The sequence below is a fragment of the Pyxicephalus adspersus genome, chromosome 8, assembly GCF_032062135.1.
Source record: "Pyxicephalus adspersus chromosome 8, UCB_Pads_2.0, whole genome shotgun sequence".
Classification (NCBI taxonomy): domain Eukaryota; kingdom Metazoa; phylum Chordata; class Amphibia; order Anura; family Pyxicephalidae; genus Pyxicephalus; species Pyxicephalus adspersus.
The window spans coordinates 45,669,269-45,689,049 of record NC_092865.1 but is presented as its reverse complement, the minus strand read 5'-3'; the positions used below and the strand labels follow the sequence as shown (position 1 = coordinate 45,689,049).

General features: G+C 42.1%; 2 protein-coding genes across 2 annotated transcripts; one reads left to right on the top strand and one right to left on the bottom strand.

Annotated features, from left to right (window-relative positions):
* The first annotated feature begins 4,556 nt into the window (after positions 1–4,556).
* JOSD2 (Josephin domain containing 2) lies at positions 4,557–9,044 on the top strand. The gene is made up of 4 exons (XM_072420397.1): positions 4,557–4,715; positions 6,150–6,275; positions 6,421–6,615; positions 8,627–9,044. Exons 1-4 carry the CDS (start codon positions 4,591–4,593, stop codon positions 8,733–8,735), a joined length of 555 nt encoding a protein of 184 aa, XP_072276498.1. The 5' UTR covers positions 4,557–4,590; the 3' UTR covers positions 8,736–9,044.
* A 1,385-nt stretch (positions 9,045–10,429) lies between these two features.
* On the bottom strand, positions 10,430–19,781 carry LOC140336938 (carwaprin-a-like). The gene is made up of 5 exons (XM_072420398.1): positions 19,713–19,781; positions 19,538–19,624; positions 15,123–15,263; positions 12,698–12,840; positions 10,430–11,008 (listed from the first exon to the last, which is right to left on the bottom strand). The coding sequence occupies exons 2-5, from the start codon at positions 19,608–19,610 to the stop codon at positions 11,003–11,005; spliced, it is 363 nt and encodes a 120-aa protein (XP_072276499.1). The 5' UTR covers positions 19,611–19,624; positions 19,713–19,781; the 3' UTR covers positions 10,430–11,002.

Genomic DNA, 19,781 nt, shown 5'->3' with positions numbered 1-19,781 from the left:
AAGATGCTCAGTAGGGTTGAGGTCAGGACACTTCTCTACAAACTGGTGACCCCATGTCTATATGGAGCTGGCTTTGTACCCTGGGGCACAGTCATAGGGGGACAGAAAAGGGTCTTCACCAAACTGTGACCACACAACACAATTGTCTATAATGTCTGTGTAAGCTAAAGAAACCGGGTCAGGGAATTGTCTTTCACCTCACTGATATTGGTGATTATTGGAAAGGATGTTCAATGCCAATAATGCTTAGTGGGAAAATGCCTCCTTACTGATAGCTAAGATGAGTGGTGGTTCATTTTAGGGAGAAATACTCAATTGTCAATCAATGCCTAGAATCCTCTGAAGGATCATTGGTTGAGAAAGAATGCTGTGTACATTGGGCACCTGGTAATGTTGGAGACATGTGCCAGCCTGTTCTCAATATTTAGGCCAGTAGATGGCGCAGCACGCCTGGAACCAGCACTGCTTGCCAGCAAAAGTCTAATAAAGGGAGAATACCGATCCATACAATCTGTCTGCGGGGGGGGGGTAAATAGGAGTTTATGGGAACTGCCATCATTATCTGTCTCCTTGTATAAAATATGCACAAATACGCACACCTTAGGGCAGATATATACATGAAAAAGGATTAGGAAATTTAACATTTTGTACTTTCGGTTACAATATATATATAAGTTCAAATATGTTGATGGAATTTCAGGAGCAGTTTTTAATATTTTTCAATCAACAACCCTCATAAAACTAAATAAAAATTGATGGAGCACAAACTTTAAATATATTCCTCAATAACCATAAAGGATAATAATTCACTCTGTGTGATCCAAAGCCACATGTCAACATAATATAGCAGTGGCACCATCACTGTGCTCTTCATATATATCCTGTACAAAGTTTTGAAAGGGACTTAGCAGGTCCACCTACTACAGGCTGCCTGCAGATAACCACAGAAGGGGCAGAATGTTTAAAGGAATATTGGGTAAAAAAACTATTGAAGAATAAACAGACACTTTGCATACCAAATCTTTGCAGTCTATGCACCAAGTTACTTAAAAAGTATCCCTTTTTCTCAAATTGGAAACTTTGGAGGTTTTGTGACAATGCGCCCTCTAGTGGATTTTAATAGACAAAAATATGGAGTAAAGTGGAGACTTGGTAGATGCAGCTTTTGGATAGTGAGGGCTTTCTATGGTAGTCAGTGGTCATGGTAGGAGGGGGGCTCAGGAATTGGGGGAGCCCACTGACTAAAGCAGCAGTAGTTGTGTGTACCCTACACCCCTGTGCCTTCCATATTACCTATGAGCAGGGCTCCCCTAAGTGCCATATAAGTGGGCACTGATCTACTCCCAGATTTCAGTGATTGGGTCAGGCTATTAGCTCTGCCTGAGAATTTCCCCTCTATCCAAGCAGCCAACTTTATCCTATCCTGTCCTTGGGTTATGTGACAATGTCATCCATTACAATGGGTGCAGGTCATGACATTGAGCCCAGGTGGCCAGAATATTGGCAAAACCAAAACCAGATCTACTGTCCAACAAGTTCACCTCCTGTTTTGCTTCCCCACTGGGTCACTTCTAAATAAATTCATTCATTTTAGTGATGTAATTTTTTAATTATGGTTCTGGACAGCTGCCATTGATCCTGGGTGGGGTTATAATGCAGTAAACTGTCACTTTTATATGGGGGCAGTAGGATGGTATCCCATCCAACGTTTTCCTGTGTCTGTGTGGGGGGGTTGCTGATTTCTAGGTATGACCATATTCCCAATGTCCCAGAGCTATTCCCATAGCTTCATTTAGTACACCTATTTCTGCAGATTTCCTAAAGACTGGGGGCTACTTGGATCTAGAAGAAGGGCAGCAGGCACACAGCATTATAGTGACACACAACCGGGGCAATTATCATTGTAATTGTGCAGCCAGAGACTGAACACATGGGAAAGAATGATAATTATAACACTTGCGACATGACAGAGGTTTCTCAGGACAGGAACATTACCGGTGACACACAGGAAAACCAATGACTGTGACAATATCATGAGAAAATTGTGACACAGCTCAGTTATTAATGGTAATAAAAGGAGGAGGACACGGTGACACCACACACTGCAAAACAATAGGAAGAGAAACATGGGGAGAGGAGTGACACACAGGACCAGCCTTGGGGTAAACGGTGCCCTGAGATTTCTTTATGGCATCCCAATCCATTGTAAAACACAAACAATAACCCTCACATTCACCCAACTCAGCAATAACCCCCCCCCCCCCCCCAGCCACAGCCATGACCACACGGCATCACAATGAATGATAATGAAGCTTCCCGGATAATCACAGCAATAATATTTATAATTATGACAGCTCAATAAGAAGAGAAGGGGGTGGTGGTAATCTGCTCCTTGGGAGAATTGGGCCCCTTGTAATCAAGGTTCTGGGTGACAACTGGTCAGTGAAGAACAAAGTCTCAGGTACTTCCAGGTGTCACCCACTTGCTGGCCTGATCAGTAAGCCTTCACCCAAATGTGACAGTATTAGAGTTTCTTATCCGGCCACATAGAAGGAACCAAGTATTCAATCTGATCTGCAGTGGGATTCTGAGTAGGGATCTACTTGATAAGTGGATGATATTTTTTTGTGCTAATGGAGAATTTCTGTAAATGTGACTTTTATTGGCCATGTGATTTTCTCTGAAACGTGTCCAGCACATTTCTCCTATCAGCTGAGTGATTGTCCCAGGGTGTCACTGCAAAGTCTGATTGATTTTGGTCAATGACATCACTCATGATTCCCACAGCACGGTGTATCATTCATTCAGTGATTCCTGGGTGTCAGTGTGAATGATGACAGATTTAAATCTCTGGGTAACATGATTGATTCTGGATCTATTTTTAATTACATAAATAACTTTATATTCATCATCAGTCAATGATCGTGTTTTCATATTATAAATATACAAGTCTGGGATTATTAGGCGTATAACAATAGTGTGAGAGGTATCACAATCCTTTGCAGGAATTGGTGGGGTGCTAAGTTACACAAGGGTTGTGCTTCTATCTCTATATTAGAGGTTACAGATTGATAGCTACACCTAAATTGTTAAATATTTTAGGAGAAATGAAGAGGCAAAAAAAGAGGGGTTTGTGGCTAAAAAGGCATCAATGTATTATAATTATGTATTCAATGATACATTTCTCATACATAATTACAGACAGTACGTAAGGCACATCCATGGCCCATTAAACAGTCATGGGGTCTGGATGTTAGTACTATACATCAGATTCCTAATCAAAATACTTTGTTAATAATAAGTATTATACCCAAAGCATGTCACCTTGGTGGGATTCTTCAGGGCTGATACTTTAATGCACGATCTACATAGATGGATAGGTAATACATCAAAATCATGTATATGTACGTTCTCAAAGTATAAGGGGTGCTAAGTACCCCCATACTCATTCCACTGGGAGAGGGCAGATATTTGGTTGGCCTTTATTACTTGGGGCATTCAGTTTACATCATAGCCCCCCCCCCCCCTCAAAAATTCTACATGGTTTTTCAGGACAGGAGGGAGTTCCTGTCCCTCAACATTGGGCCCTTCCTTCCAATATTGGGGAAGGCATGGACCCTGGTATATTACAGAAAGGGGCCATATTGTTACCGCCTTTTCTTTCCTGCCCACCTAAGAGGTCTGGCTGATATGTTAAAGGTGGAGAAAACCCCACTTTTTAATCATTAAAAAATAATACAAATATAATAATAAAAGACATCATATGTAGATATGAGCTAAAACCAAGAACGATATGTAAAGACTTTGGGCTCTATTTATAAATGAGTCGCCTGTCGATTATCTAAAATTCGCTTACAATTGTTCAAATCTCTCTACACTCCTTGTTTCAGTTCCTATTAAAACAATGATTCGTTCTGCCACCTAGTGGCCTATTATTACAGTGCACAGCTGTCAATAGGAAATGCTGTATGTATAAATGACATTTATGGGCGAATGTAGAGTAAATTGATTTATAATAATTATAAATACTCCCCTTTGTGTATTTTTAATATCTCAATAATATTATGCAGTAAATTGCAGTAATTAGAATTCTGATTTCTGTCAGATTGTAAATTGCCACCAATGTGCCAGGGGTCCAATAGCAAAATGTTAGCACAAAGGGGTTCATTCACAAATCTAACACATCAGAATTAGGATTATTACTTACAAAAATAAATAATTTGAGCTGATTAAATTTGAAAATGACAATCATGTGATAGGAACTAGAGATCTTTATTTTTTGTAAAACATTTTTGTAACGTCAGCCTGTTGTATGATGAAAATAGTAAAATGTGATTACTCAAGGGAGAACAATGATAATATTAGGAGACGAATACAAATCATAAAAGGAGGGAGAGGGGCTGAAGAAGGGCGGGGCTGTGAAGGGGCGGAGACATTGCCCATTTCCTGAGATATCACGTGTGATACAATGTAACAAATTGTAGGTCATGTGACTTCTAAGATGACAGCTGCCTCACGTGACTCTATGTACCCGCCCCTCCCGCGGCGCACTGATATGGTCAGGCTCCTCCCATCCGGTGAGTGGTGAGGATGGGGGACGGTGCGGGTATCTTCCATGAGCGGCAGCGGCTGGAGCTTTGTGCGGTGCACGCCCTGAACAACCTGCTACAGAGAGCCGAGTACTGCCACACCCGGGCTGAGGAGATCTGCCGGGGGTAAGGGGAGATCTGCCCCCGGGGAATTAGAGAGCAGTGGAGGAGGACTAGGAAGTTTAGATCTGAGTCTACTGATTGACCATGGATCCGGCGGGGAGCAAGAACCTAGGAGGGGGGATGGGCAATGATGGGGGTTGATTGTGGTATCTATAGGGGATCTGCCCCTGGAAGGGATTGGGGGAACTAATAGATCATTGCCCGGGGAAGGGGGAATGGGACCTGGGGGACAAAAAATAAAGGAGTCCCAATGGGTGAAGGTATTTAAAGTATAGGGGAAGGGGCATTGGTGGGGGGATTTAATGTATAGGGGAAGGGGCATTGATGGGGGGTATGTAATGTATAGGGGAAGGGGCATTGATAGGGGGTATGTAATGTATAGGGTAAGGGGCATTGATGGGGGGATTTAATGTATAGGGGAAGGGGCATTGATGGGGGGTATGTAATGTATAGGGGAAGGGGCATTGATAGGGGGTATGTAATGTATAGGGGAAGGGGCATTGATAGGGGGTATTTAATGTATAGAGAAAAGGGCATTGATGGGGGGATTTAATGTATAGGGGAAGGGGCATTGATGGGGGGTATGTAATGTATAGAGAAAAGGGCATTGAAGAGAAAAGGGCATTGATGGGGGGATTTAATGTATAGGGGAAGGGGCATTGATGGGGGGTATGTAATGTATAGAGAAAAGGGCATTGATGGGGGGGGTATTTAATAAATAGGGGAAGGGGCATTGATGGAGGGGTATTTAATGTATAGGGGAAGGGGCATGGATGGGGGGGAGGTATTTAATGTATAGGGGAAGGAGCACTGATGGGGGGAGGTATTTAATGTATAGAGGAAGGGGCATTGATGGGGGAGTATGTAATGTATAGGGGAAGGGGCATTTGATTGGGGGGGGTATTTAATGTATGGTGGAAGGGGCATTGGTCGGGGGAGGTATATAAAGAGGTGAGGGGGTATTGAAGGGGGTGAATAAAATGTCCTTTACCTCTATAGGTGGGAGGGGCAATTGATGGGGAGGGCTGTGATGTAATGGTGAAGGGAAATTGATGGTGGGTAATTAATGGAGAGATAGGGGCGGTAATGTAGTGGTAAAGCAGAATTGTAGGGTTGCGGCAGATGAAGGAAAGGGGGTACAGAAGTCATGAAGGAGACATTTTGGTCTTTATGTTCTATAAGGTGGATTGGGGGGGGGGTCATCATTGGAATTATTGTTGTGCTGTTTGTATTCTGTGTTGGGGGGTCCAAAACACTGAAAAGCACAGAAAATATTTTGATGATTGGTAGTGGTTGCAGGGGGTCAATCTGTCACCTGAAAGGGGAATCCCCTTTGGGGTGATTAGGTCCTTGTTGCCTCATTTTCTGTTTTCCTGCAGTTGGGGGTCTCACCGGCTATAAAACTGACTGGCCCCGTATTCATTGTTGTCATTTCAGGTTGTCCCCAAACACCGTCATCAACCCGCACCGCAGCCTGCTGGGCACCGGGAACTATGACGTCAACGTCATTATGGCAGCCCTGCAGATGTTGGACTACGCCGCCGTGTGGTGGGACAAACGCAGGTGAGAGCCAAGTGGCAGCTGGTGACCTCGGTGGTCTCTCGGGGCGGTCTTAGTAATGTTAACCCCCAGTCCCCCACTTTATGGAACGTTCCCAGAATATGGATGTTTACATGTGAGTGTCCACATAATTCTGGTGTCCCCGCAGGTCTCTGGAGAGTTTGGCATTGAGCGAAATCTTCGGCTTCATCCTGAACATCCCATCCCCCATATCACTGGGCTTCCTCTCCCTGCCAATCACTCGCAAGCATTGGATCGCAGTGCGGCAAATCAATGGCGTCTACTACAACCTTGACTCCAAGCTGAAATTCCCCGCCAAGCTCGGGGGCCCCAGGGAGCTGAAGTAAGGGCCACATATTTTATTTATTTATTTTATTATTATTAAGTTTTTAAATATTGGTCCCCAATCCATCTGAACTCTTTATGGTGCTTTGGATATCATAGAGGGAGGGGTGTATAGAGGGCGGGGTATATTAGACAGGAAGTGCACAGTCAGTTCTTGGGGGTGATGTGTTAGAGGCAGGGAAACTGTGGGCAGATCTGAGCAACTCTGACAAGGGGCAAAGGCTATATGAAGTGTCGGCGCCCCCCCCAAACCATCCGGTCTTGTGGTGTGTCCCCAGTAAGCGGTGATTAGTACCAACCTAGGGTCCTGTGGGTCCAGGGCTCACTGATGGTGAAGGGGTCATCAGGTCCGATCCAATCAAGGAGTTGCTGTAGCACAAATTGTTTCCAATCATTGGGGAAAGTTGTTAGAACACCCAGAGCATTGCAGCTTACTGTGTATGGGGGGAGTGCAGCTGCAGACCCATTGGAGTGCCCATGCTGATAGGACCTACCATGGCCCCATGAGCATCAGACGCGGACCATGGAGCAACGGAAGAAGGTGGCTCGGTCTGATGAATCCTAATTTCTTTTGGATTCCGTTGGTCAGGTGTGTCACTTACCTGGGAAAGAGATGGCAGCAGGGTGCATTATGGGTAAAAGGTATGCTTGGGGAGCAGGGGGATCTACTACTAACATCTTGGTGCCGGTACCATTGGACACCTTCAAGGGGTCTTATGGAGTCCATGCCTGGAGGGGTCACAAGGGGGGGCCTACAAAATATCAGCCCAGGGGCGGTAATGGTTTCCCAATCCAAACTTATTTTGTCCATAATTATTTAATAATAATTTTTCATATCAATCAAATTTTTAAATCATTTTTGTGGCTGATTTCACTTTATTAAAAGGTTCTCTATGTTCTTTCCCAGTAAATTTTTAGAATGATCTGTTATTGTAAGAAGGAATCCCCATTTGGGTGTTAATAATACCGTCTGTTCAGATCCCATCCCCCCTACAGGGATTTATGGGGTGCTGGGGGGAATTCTGGTAACATTTTGGTAACCTTATCTCACCCTGTGGGTAGGATGTGATCTCGGTGTCCCCGTCATGCATCACACGTAGGATGAGAGTTTTTCACATTTCTCAGATTCCCGGGGTGTGAGATCACAGCTGTTATACCACATCCCGGGAATGTTGGGCGTCCCGGGAATGTTGGGCGATCACTATGAAGATTATTGATGGGTGTGAGCGGAGTGTAATGACGGCTGACGTGCATGGGAGGAATGGTGAACACGTGTGAGGTTTGTGCAGGAAATTACCTGCTGATGCTGAATAATATTTAATTGTATTTATATAGCGCTAACCTATTATGTAGTGTTGTACATGAAGTAAGGGATGAAAATGATTGACACATACAAACAGCAGGAGGAAAAGACCCTGCCCAGGAGAGCTTACAATCGAAGAGTTCAATATGTATAGAAGGAGCTTGTGTATATGTGACCCTGCAGCCTTCTGTATATTTGTTCGGCACCAATCTGAGCGCTACGGCTTTGCATGGTACTGCCCTGTCAAGTCTGTCCATTCTTCTCTGGGGGGAGCAATCAAAGAGCAGAATTTTGAGGTGTGCAAAAGATCAGACATTTCTTATTGGACACCCCATTCCCCTGCCCCATTTGTTCAGGGATCGGGGATTCACCCCCAAACTCATCAGTCCCGCCGACACATCATAGAGGAATCTGATAAAGGCAGAGCTGTTTTCTCCACATACAATGCTGATAAAAAAAATAATAAATTGATAAATTGGCAGTCTTGGCTGGTACATGCTGAGTATTATTGGGGGGGCATTGCATTGTGGGATGGGGCTAACCAGGGTTTAGAATAAAGTTTTACAGAATGAGAGCAGATTTTGAATGACCGGGAAATCTTGTGCTGCCTCTTCCCAGGGGTTTGACGTCCATTCTATGACAGGTCCACTTGAATGCTCTTCAGTGCACCACAAAGAGTTGTTCATTCTGCTGTTTCCTTTTGCAGGGATTTCCTGCAGGGCTGCATCGCCCGCGGCTCCTGCGAGATCCTTCTGGTGGTGACGAAGGAAGTGGAAGAGAACCGGCTGTGGATCAACGAAGAGGGCACTACGTGAGAACAAAATCTTCCCAGAATCCTCCACTCTCAGCTGGGCTGAGCCAATAACCCAAAGACTTTTAAGTTATAACAAAAAATATTTATTTATTGGGAGGGGGGAAAACCAGCCCCCTCTTCTGTTCAGGGTGACCCCCAAAGCGGGACCACTAGGATCAGAAATCCTGAACCAGTGGTCTCCCCCCCTCCCCCACACTGATATATGCACTACTGACTGCCTTAACGCTTGTCTGTCTTTTCTACCTGCATTAACGTGACCTGAAAACCTTTTATGCTAATTCTATTAAAGCGATTTTATACAAGCGAGAAATTGGAATGTTTTATGGGGAGATGGGGGCAGCAGATCAGATTGTTCACATTCATACAGCACATACATAAATCAACAAATGCAATATTGCAACTCCACAACTCCTTGCAGGATATATCTCTCCTCTAGTACCTGCTGCCTATTCTGCACTAACTTCAGCCTCCTCCCTTTCCTCACAGCTGCCAGAAGCCTCACTACCAGCAGCTATCTCCAGCATTGCGGGGAGGAGGGAGCCTTCCTTCTTTTTCCCCACTGCCATACTGCTCTTGTGGAATCTGCACAACGTCCATTGTCTGCACCCAACTCCACTGCCCCTGGGCGCCACAGTCAGAGTGCAATCCACAACCTCGCCACTAGATGGTGCCCTAGACATTTGCTTAGGAAACTACAAAATGGACTATTCCTCAAACTATTAGGTTTACTATTACATCTGTTTGGAGAACTCAATCAAATAGAAGATACCTGTTTCAATTACAAAAACAAATTGTTATTTTAAATCTGCAGTGTTTTTTTAAATAGTCTCCGTTGAATCCTGACAATACCGGTCCTTGTTCAGGCAGTTCTTGTTATGGGGTGACAACTGTTCCTTAATTGTGTTTTTGTGTTGTCACTTTGTCACATGCTTATTTGGTGGAGGCTACAAGCTGCTTTTTCAGCATATATTGTTTGTACAGAGCAGCGTTGTGCATGTAGACAGGAAGTTGTTGGAGGAAATGAGCAGCACTAAAGAGGAGCTAAACTCAAAAACTAGTCTTTCAAAATGTCAGTCTTTCCCGGTGGCGCTGGCTGGGTCAGCTTGTATCCATGAAAAATATAATGATTTATGAAGTGTTTAGAAGTGGCCAGCTTGTGACTGGCAAGTTTATGTTTTCTTCCTCTCCTGACCTTATCCTCCACCCACTCCCCCTCCCTCACTAGCTGGAGCACTCTGCACGGAGAGCTCACAAGCTGAAAAGAAGCAGCTGCAGACTGAGCAGTCGCACAGTGACATGAGTCCCAGGCAAGGAAAGAAAAAAATCTGCATAATTAGGGCAGTGGGAGTGAATTAGAAACACTCCCAGCAAGGATGGCATTTCCCAGATTGCACCTCACCGCCTAGGTGATGGAAAGACCTGGGGGTATTCAGATAATTCTACCTTGGGCTTATGTTATCCATAAGCTAAAGTTGATTTTGTGAGTATAGGTACACTTTAAGATGAGGGGTAGGATAAAAACAACATAGTAATGTTGTGCAAGGAAAAAAAGAAAATGAGCAATGTTTGATGCAAACTGAATGACTAAGTATCTGCATCAAGGGCTGTTCAATGCAGTTTTTTATCAGTGCAAACACCTAGTGCCAGGCCTGTGGTGTCATATGTGGAAGGTTGGACAGAATAACAGAAACCCCACAAGAAAAAAAGAATTTAATTTGGATTTGGTGTAACCACAATGACAAGCACATCTTCAGCCAATAGAATTAGGCCAAATTCCAGGACATGAGAAAAGGGATATTTTACTAAACATTTTTAAAGCAGCAATATACTAAACTGCAATTGCATCATTCCAACAGAGCCAGCTATAGTCATCAAGTCAGAGTAAATATTTTAATGTTTTTCCGAGAATTTCTCCCTAATAAATAACCATGATGAAGCTAAGGATCGCTCACTAGAACTGGTTAGAGCTCCCCTAATTTGTGTCCCATTTAAAATGGGTTCAAATACATGAAAACTGCAAGCAAAGCACAGCTGGGTGTAAAAGAGCCTTTATAAATATTTCAAACAATAAATACAACTAATTTCACTCAGAAGGTAATGTCACAGGCTACATCTTACACTATGTGGGCATCTGATGTCTTTATTTTGCGAATATATTACATTTATAGGGAAATGTCCAAATGGACCGAAAATGATATATATGTGATATAACATGGGTCGTCCTCTGTCTCCTTCATTTAAAGCTGCAAAGTGTTCCCAGGCCAGGAATTATACCTAGAAGAGAGAAAGAGAAGTGAGAATCGGCTGGAAAATTCCAACATCGGACCTGATTTATCAAAGCTCTCCAAGACTGGAGAAGATAGACTATCATGGGAGAACCTGGGTGATCCAGCAAACCTGGAATGAATTTTCTAATAATCATTTGCTTATAGTTGGCAAATGTTTTCAGTCCTGGGCCAGATCCGTTCCATATTTGCTGAATGACCCAGGTTCTCCAATGATAGTTTCGAGTCTTGAAGAGCTTTAATAAATCAAGCCCATAATATCATGGCAGAAAATGTGGAAAATGGAGGGCAGATTTCAACAGTGTTTAGTGAGTAGTGGAATCCTTTCATCCCAACATAAAAAAAATAAAAATGCTATGCTGAAAGCATTTTCCCTGAAATATAAAGAGGGAAAAGAATAATCTGAATTCTGCTCGGCTCTTGTGAAAAAGATAATAAAGTGGATCTGAAGCCCCAAAGTATAACAGTACTAGGAGGGAGATATTTTTGGCAGAGGACACAAACGGGTTTGTTTATAGTGTAGTGAATCTAACATTCACTGAAACATTCCCTGGTGGAGAATCCTGCAAGTCCATGTGTTTCAATGGGGTTTATTGATTCTCCACCAAGGAATGTTTCAGTGAATGTTAGATTCACTGCTTTGATAAACAGACCCCAAAGTCTCTCTTTCTCTTATACAAGTGACTGCTGAGTGACAAGGGTGACCATCTGCACCCCACCCAAGCTGTCACTGTTGCAGAAAGAACAGGATAATCCTTGGCATAACCAACCAATAGGAAGCTTTTTAGTGATTACTTGGGTACAGGAATAAATAAAATTGTAAATTCTTCAGTGGAAGATGAATGTCAGAAGAGAACAAAGCAGCTGAATGCCAAGGCAAATATTGACTTTTGCAGTTCAAGTTGAGCTTGGCACAAAACAAGTTTTCCCATTGGTCCTATCATGTGAGGTGTAAAATCTCTGACCAATAGGAAGGCTCAGGAGGAGGGGTAAAGCCCCTGTCCTTGCATTCACAGAATATTTATATGTATGTGTGCTCTAACATATGCCGAGACTGAATTATGTGTGACAGGTACCCTTTAAGGACCCTCCAGCTTATGTCGTCACCTTATGGAAGGCAAGCAAAGAAATCTGCAGGCAGCAGAAGATGCCAACTTGCCATTACATAACTGCATACACAGTTTTTGTTTGTTTGCTCAAGGCTCACCCGTTTCCCAGACACCGCTACCAGGAATTAAAGGATGGTCAACTTTTCCCAAACATTGTAATCCTCCCCACAACAGAATGAAATAAATAGCAGAGTGAATGCTGGTAACTCGCCAATACACAGAACAAATAGTGAATAGAGAATCAAACAAAGGTAAGGCTGGGAGAAACAATTCATAGAAACAGTAATTTAAAGGAGATTACACAGATGGAGGCCTTTCTGTTTTCCATGTTTTTCCCAGTATTTAATATTAGTACCTCTCCCATGATGAAATTTACCCTCAGTAGTTTGTGTCTCTGCCCCTCCCACAATGAAATGTCTATAATAATAGTGTGTGGGGGGACATTAGAGTGTCAGCTCCACTGTACAGAGACTGATGGGACTGGCTCAGTGTTCTCTTTACAGCACTGCTGTATATGTCAGAGCTATATCTATACAAAACAAATGAAATCTCCCTAAGTGGCCACTTACCGGTATCTGGCATGATGTGATGTTACACGCTGTTGGGCAACACTTTTGATTGTCATTGCAGTTACTGTCAGATAGGCATGGTGTGGTCTTGACACAGGTCGTCCCATTCACAGGTATAACAGGAGGGCAGGTTCCTGGCTTATCTGAAAGCAGATTTAGGTATTAACCCCATGTGAGCCACTTCTCAGTACCCCTTACCCCACCAATAATTCTATAGGAATTCTGTCCTCTACTGACCACCCTAATCATAGAAAAAAATGTTACCCCGGTGCTAATCCTGACCCTAAAGGTTACCTTCAACCAGTGTTTATAGTGCAAACCTTAACCCAATCAGTAACCCTGATGCTAGAGCTATCGCAATAGGTAACCCATACTCAACCATTAACCATACTGATAATCTTTACCATACTGTTAACCATAACTATAGGTACCCTTACCCTACTTATAACCCTATAGGTAACCTTTACGTGATGTTTGTAGTGCAAACTTTAAACAAATAGGTAATCCTAAAGCCAACCCAGTAGGTAAACCTTGCTCAACCACTAACCACAGTAATAATAACCTTTAGAACCCCTGCTCTACTGCTAACCCCATAGGTAATCCTTTAACTAGCATTGAACTGCTAACCCTTACCATATAGGAAATGCTTACCCTAGTACCAATTCCTACTCTATATGACCTAACCCCATAGGTAATCCTTTAACTAGCATTGAACTGCTAACCCTTACCATATAGGAAATGCTTACCCTAGTACCAATTCCTACTCTATATGACCTAGTGTGTTACAGACCTTAGCCAAATTGGTTATTCTAACTCTAGTGCTACCCCAATAGATAATCCTTACTTAACCATTGACCTTAAGAATAATCCTTACCATAGCATTAGCCTTCACCGTATAGGTAAACTTGACCTTGTGTTAGTAGCAGTAGTAAATCAGTTACTGTAACACTACTGCTAACCTGGCAGGTAACCCAAACTTAACCCTATAGAAAACCCCTACCATGCTACCAACCCTACAGGTAACCAATAACCTAGCATGAACCTAAACCTGTATAACCTTTAATGCTAATCCTTAGTAAATAAGAAGTGAGTGCCCTAGTACTAACCTAAACTCCAAAGGAAAACCCTAATCATATCCTATCCATAGTGAACCTGTAAGTAACCTTTTCCCTAATGCTAACCCTTAATTTTTAGGAAATGCTTACTTTAGTGCTAATTCTCATGTTATATCTCACGATACCATATAGGTAACCATTACCCTAATGCTGACTCTCACCCTATGGGGAACCCATACCCTTGTGGTGATCATCATTCTAAAAATTTTCTTGTTCTAACAGTAACCCCATAGGTAACCGGCACCCTACTGGTAACCTTAACACTAACCATACTGCCTACCCTAGCTATAGGTAACCCTCACCCTTGTATTACCCCGTGACCTCCCCTAAGCTCTTATCCTATGGATATAGATAGACCTCCAATCTAACATTAATGGTAATCCTTTCCCTTGTACTAACCATAACCCTATGCATAACCCTTTATTTATAAACAGAGCCATGTGATTCCCGCTCAATGGACCTCACAGAGCTGATGCTGCTCCTCCTAACTGAATATTCATAGGAATCTAATATGGACTTTCAGCAGACTCATAGACAGACAGATCCCGGTGCTATCATCATTCTACTAAATTTTCCTGGTGCTCCTCTTTACCTTCACAGCATCTGCCAAAAACTAAAATTCCCCTTCTGGGTGGACTCCTCAGTTGTGAGTCATTGTAGTGGATTAGGTGGTTTATTTAAATCCTTTGTGATTATTCATGAACAAAGCTGAATATATAAATGTAATATAAAGGATGGGTGAGAGGGGTCAGATCATCAGAAGCCCCCCCCCCCCCAAGTCATAATATTACAGTTACAGTTGCTGACCACCATTTGTCACTTAGCACATTGGGCAAGACAGTTTTGGAATCCATTGTTTCTCCTGAACTGTACTCTGCCACCTGCAGACCTGACTAGGAGGGTAGGAGACCTGGGATTTCTGTACAGTCACACAGGTCTTGTCCCTCCCCTAGCCTTTGATTGGACAGAGAAGCAGACTGACAAGCTCATCTCTTCCTTTCTACATTCCACCACTAATGACATTTCCTGAGGGGGGTGGTGGAGTTTAGAAACAACTCCTCCATCAGAAACCCCCATGTTGCATGGTGACAACCCAGAATCAGGCCTGAGGGACATGGATATAGAGTTGTCATCCTATAACAGGAAGTTCCCAAACAAGGACCCTCATGGCAGGATGTCCAGGGGTTATTTTAAGAAAATTCTGGACATGTTTTCTGGAAATGACAATAGTATTGTATAGCAGTTGGGTTTACATGCACAGGATATTCCTTTCATTCATTTAGTTCTAGGTGTAGCAGTGCAATACTCACCCACTGGCATCTGGCACTGGTAGCCATCACAGCCCGTTTTGCAGCATTTCTGGTTTCCTGTGCATTTTTCATCGGAGCTGCACAACTTAAAGCAAACCCCTAATGACAGCTCCTCGGGAGGGGGGCATTTCCCAGGTTTTTCTGAAAGAAAGGAAGTGCCATTAGTTAGATAGTACAGCCAGCACCACCTAGGATGTTCTGTGTACAAATACATGTAACTTAATGGGATTCATAGAGCCATCACTGGCCATGGATTTGGCACTGACTGATATTGCTACTGGAAAAGGCTGCTGAACAAACCCCGCGTGTAAAAAAATTACATTTATGGAAATCAAAGTTTGATCCTGAATGTGCTACCAGAACAAGAATCTAAGTAATAGAGAATTATGGGAAACAGTGGATAGATGACACAATAGATGTATCTTCCATCAGGACAGTCCTGGTCTTTACTCTTCTCACTCCTATGGGGAAATGGTGGCTTCTATGGACCATTAGTCAAGAGTATAGTGATCCATCCAATGATAGATTTCAGGTGTCTCCAGTAAAGGGTTCCCTTTTCTGCCCCCATGACTGTTCTCCAAGTTACAAAGCCAGCTCCATAAAGACACAGTGTTCCCAGTTTTGTGTGGAGGAACTTGAGTGTCCTGCACAGAGCCCTGACCTCAACCGTTCTGAACACCTTTAGGATGAATTGGAATGTTGAGCCAGATCTTCTCCTCCAACATCAGTACCTGACCTCACTTATCGGGTGAAATTCCCACAGACACCCTACATAATCTTTTAGAAGGCTTCGCAAAAGTGTAGAGGACGTTATGGTGGGCAACTCCATATCCATGGTTATGGAGGGTCAGGAGTAATTTTTAATGATGGCCACAAAGGGGAGGGGGAAATAATAATGGCCATGGATTTGGAATGGAATGTCCAACAAGCTTCTATCAGTGTGATAGCCACGTGACCACAAATCCATTTATCTGTGGGACACATTGCTGGGTTAGAGTTACTATTGGGCATGGTTGGCATGTGCCTAAAGGTGGAAGATAGAGGGAGGCAGCTCTTCCCTGAATTGCTTTTGGCAATTTTCATCTGATATATGAATATTTTCCCTCAATATTTAAAAAAAATGTAGATGGAGAGATCCTAGTAGTAGAGGAGGCTCGGGGGCTCATGTTTGTGCCTACAGGCTCCATTTCTGACAATGTAGCCCTGGCCGTGTACTGTAATAGCTGTGTTACACAATCAGCAGCGGACACCATATGTATGTATCAGATTGTGTATATGTATAATAAAATGATTGTCATAATTAATCACTCTTCCTACAATGCATCAAGGGCATTCAGGGTGTTCCTCACTGCAAATATCTGAATGATGGACAGACGCCAAAAAGTGATCTTTGTCGGTTACAGCACGTTATGTTTGCCATCTGTATATTGGAAACAAGCTCACAGATTCACCCGAGATTAACTGCAATCACCTGAAGCTGCTGATGATGTAACAAAGTGCAGCACTTATAAAACCCCACACAAATATAACAAAATATGTAACCTTAAGAATTGTTAAATATAAACACAGTGATGTCATGTGAATAACACACCATGACACACAATTTACAACTCAAGCAATAGAACAGTGGAACAAGTTCCATGTTATGTATTGAATTTCCTTCCAACCTAATTTGGATACTACTGGATCTATGTCAGTTTTTTTCACCCAAGATTCACACATTTTTTAATTGTATCTTAAAATAACAAAAAAATTGGTGAAAGTTGGGGGAACTTTTTCTAAATACTAATAAATGGATCCTTCAGGTTAAGAGAATCTTACATGCTCCTGTAGCAGAAAGCTATAAAAACTTGGCAGGTTTTTACTGCTTTCCAGGGCTCATTTTGAGGGATTCCAATCACATTCTGTCACAGTGACAATAATTAAGCAGAGAGATAGTGATCCCAAATCTGCTATGGGGACATCATTAGGGAATGTGCTGCTTGTGAAGGAGAAAAAAAAAAGATCTATCTTAAGTAAAATGGACATTATTTCGAGTGCAGTGTGGTGAAGATTTTGGACAAGGACAACATGTGGCAATGAAGCCAATCCCACAATCAAAGTTAGCTTTATAACAAAATAGAGATCGAAAGATAGAGATTGAAATGTTATAAAATGGCACATTGCAAACCACCATAAAAGTTTTTATTATATAACAACTGTAATAAAACATCTGTAATAAACACTTCGGAATAAACTTTTATGAGAATTGTTTGCTGTGTGCCAACTTGTACGATTCCATTTTGAGATTCTCTGTTCCTCAAACTCATTGCAGCTGAAGTCACTCAGATAATCTCCAAATGTCTCCAACATTACAGAACAGGTCAAGGTAATTGTAACCAATCTACTACTAATTTAATTAAGTGATGTTTTTTAATGTCTCCATCTGTTACAGATAACTTGATAGGTGTGCTCCCAATTTCTTATGATTTCTTGTGTATCTATGCATTATATCACCATCCTTAAGCTTTACACAGACATTACAGGACAGTCAGACATTCACCCATGGCCCAGGTTCACTCAGGAGCAACATTTTATGTTTATTGATAGTATTGAGACTATTGTGTCCTTACTGAACCAGGGGTCAAAGTGTTATTGAGCACCATGCCTATGGGTATCATACATGAGCTATATGATAACTTCTATACCCAGGAGACCCACAATTGTGATAAATGTACAATGTACTCATTCATTAAATCATACAAAGCAATCTAACATCACATACATAATAAAAATATTATACTGTAATTGGAAAATTGATTATATATTATAGGACTGGCGAGGTTTGTTTCTGGCACAAATTGACCTTCCTTTTATCAGTATTCATGCAGCTAATGCTTACATATTTTGCAACAATTCCAAGCTAGAGTAAAACTGGCCATACACTGGTCGGTCTTTCCATTCAAGAGGTCCATTTGTCCACAAATCAATTTTCCACTTTTTTTTACCAAAGGTGATCAGTGTTGAGCAAGGAAGAACCCAGATTGATCACATCCTAAATTTCCACCGGCATACAATTTTTCTGCTAGGTTTTTGAGATCTCTCCATTGATTATTCTATGGATTGCTTTACTAAAAAGCTGAATGATTTCCAGAAGCACAGAATATAACCGAGTATTACAGCTTTAATGTAAAGACAACAGAGACTGCTGATCCACGAACATCTGATTGCCTCATGGGACACGGAAGGAATGTGTTTCCCCTACTGGAGCAAATTGAACCAGGGTTTATTTGCCTTCCTCTGGATCATCTATGTCTATAGGGTTTTATCTGGGATATTATTATTTCCCCAGTGATTGAACTTGATGGAGTTTTTTCAACCTGACTATGTAACCATGATTTCTGTTCATTTACATTGTGGAGCATGTGCACATATGTCTATCTGCACCACAGTTTTCTCCTACTGGACCATGCATGGATTGTAGTGTGATAATAGATCAGTAAATATTTGTATGGAATAAACTAAACAAATGAAACAAAGAATCAAACTAGTCAACTCGATCCTTCTTTGGCTAACAATCTTCTTATCAATCAACAGATCATTACAGAATAACTTCCTCCCCTCCTCTGGTGTCATTGCTGGTATTTGTCTGTCATTTGCAACTCACATCTAATGTACTGCGCTGCCCAATATGTTGACGCTATATAAATAAAGTTTAATAATATTATTAATAATATTAATATTCAACTCCCATAGCCTTCACTAGTCATCCCATTCATGCGGAATCCCTTTACATAATATCCAGAGGCATTGCAGCCTGACATAATGATTATTACATTTTCTCTGTAGAGGCGGACAACATTGGTTTGCTTTCAAACTTGATACATTTTGATATTTGATGTATTACAATGAAAAAGGCAATACATTTCTAAAGCTGTAACCCCAACCTTTTCGTATGACATTATCATTAATATTATTCTGTGGTTACACAACAGATGATTTGCTCACAGAAAGAAATGTTCAGAGTTTGTAGCTGTGTATCTACGTTTCCCAATCTTCTTGTATTTGATTGATTCCTGATATTTATTTATTAACAAAGGTTTTATATGGAATTATTTTCTAATGTACATTTCAAACACCCCTTAATCATAATAAATGCACCCTAAATGACCCATAGATGAACCCTTGGTATACAATACCCCTCATTTATGCAGGGAGCCATCCAAGTGTCACCCCTGTGAACTTTCCTAAAAGAATTTCTCTCCTCAGCAGCTCACCCAGCCCCAGTATCAAAAAGAATGAAAGGTAACAGGTAAAATATCATCAACAAAGCCAAAGCTACATGCAGAGTTTCTCACCAAAGTTTTAAAGTTGACTGAGCAAAGTTTGTACCAGAAAATGAAACAAAGTATTTTTTTATAGAGCTGAGATCTTACCTGTCTGAGTTTCCCCATAAATAAGTGTGAGTTCCACCAGAAAAGGCACCAGGAGGCACAGAACAAACTTCATGCTGACTTCAGTCCCTGCAAAACATCCAAATAGTATTTAAAGGAAAGTGAGCGGGGTGGAGCAGCCCAGGTTATGGTACCGTCCCACCCCTCCACCTGTTACCTGAAGCCCCAGGTAAAGCTCAGGAATGTCCCCGGGGTCATGTGATCGAGAACTTCTCACCAGCACTTG

Bases quoted from the DNA above. Each gene is read 5' to 3' on its own strand.
- JOSD2 (XM_072420397.1), top strand. From the start codon at position 4,591: ATGGGGGACGGTGCGGGTATCTTCCATGAGCGGCAGCGGCTGGAGCTT. The intron at 4,716-6,149 runs GTAAGGGGAGAT...TTGTCATTTCAG, and splicing joins GCTGAGGAGATCTGCCGGGG to GTTGTCCCCAAACACCGTCA. The intron at 6,276-6,420 runs GTGAGAGCCAAG...GTGTCCCCGCAG, and splicing joins GTGTGGTGGGACAAACGCAG to GTCTCTGGAGAGTTTGGCAT.
- LOC140336938 (XM_072420398.1), bottom strand. From the start codon at position 19,610: ATGAAGTTTGTTCTGTGCCTCCTGGTGCCTTTTCTGGTGGAACTCACA. The intron at 15,264-19,537 runs GTAAGATCTCAG...CCTTTCTTTCAG, and splicing joins TTATGGGGAAACTCAGACAG to AAAAACCTGGGAAATGCCCC. The intron at 12,841-15,122 runs GTGAGTATTGCA...ATCTGCTTTCAG, and splicing joins CCAGTGCCAGATGCCAGTGG to ATAAGCCAGGAACCTGCCCT.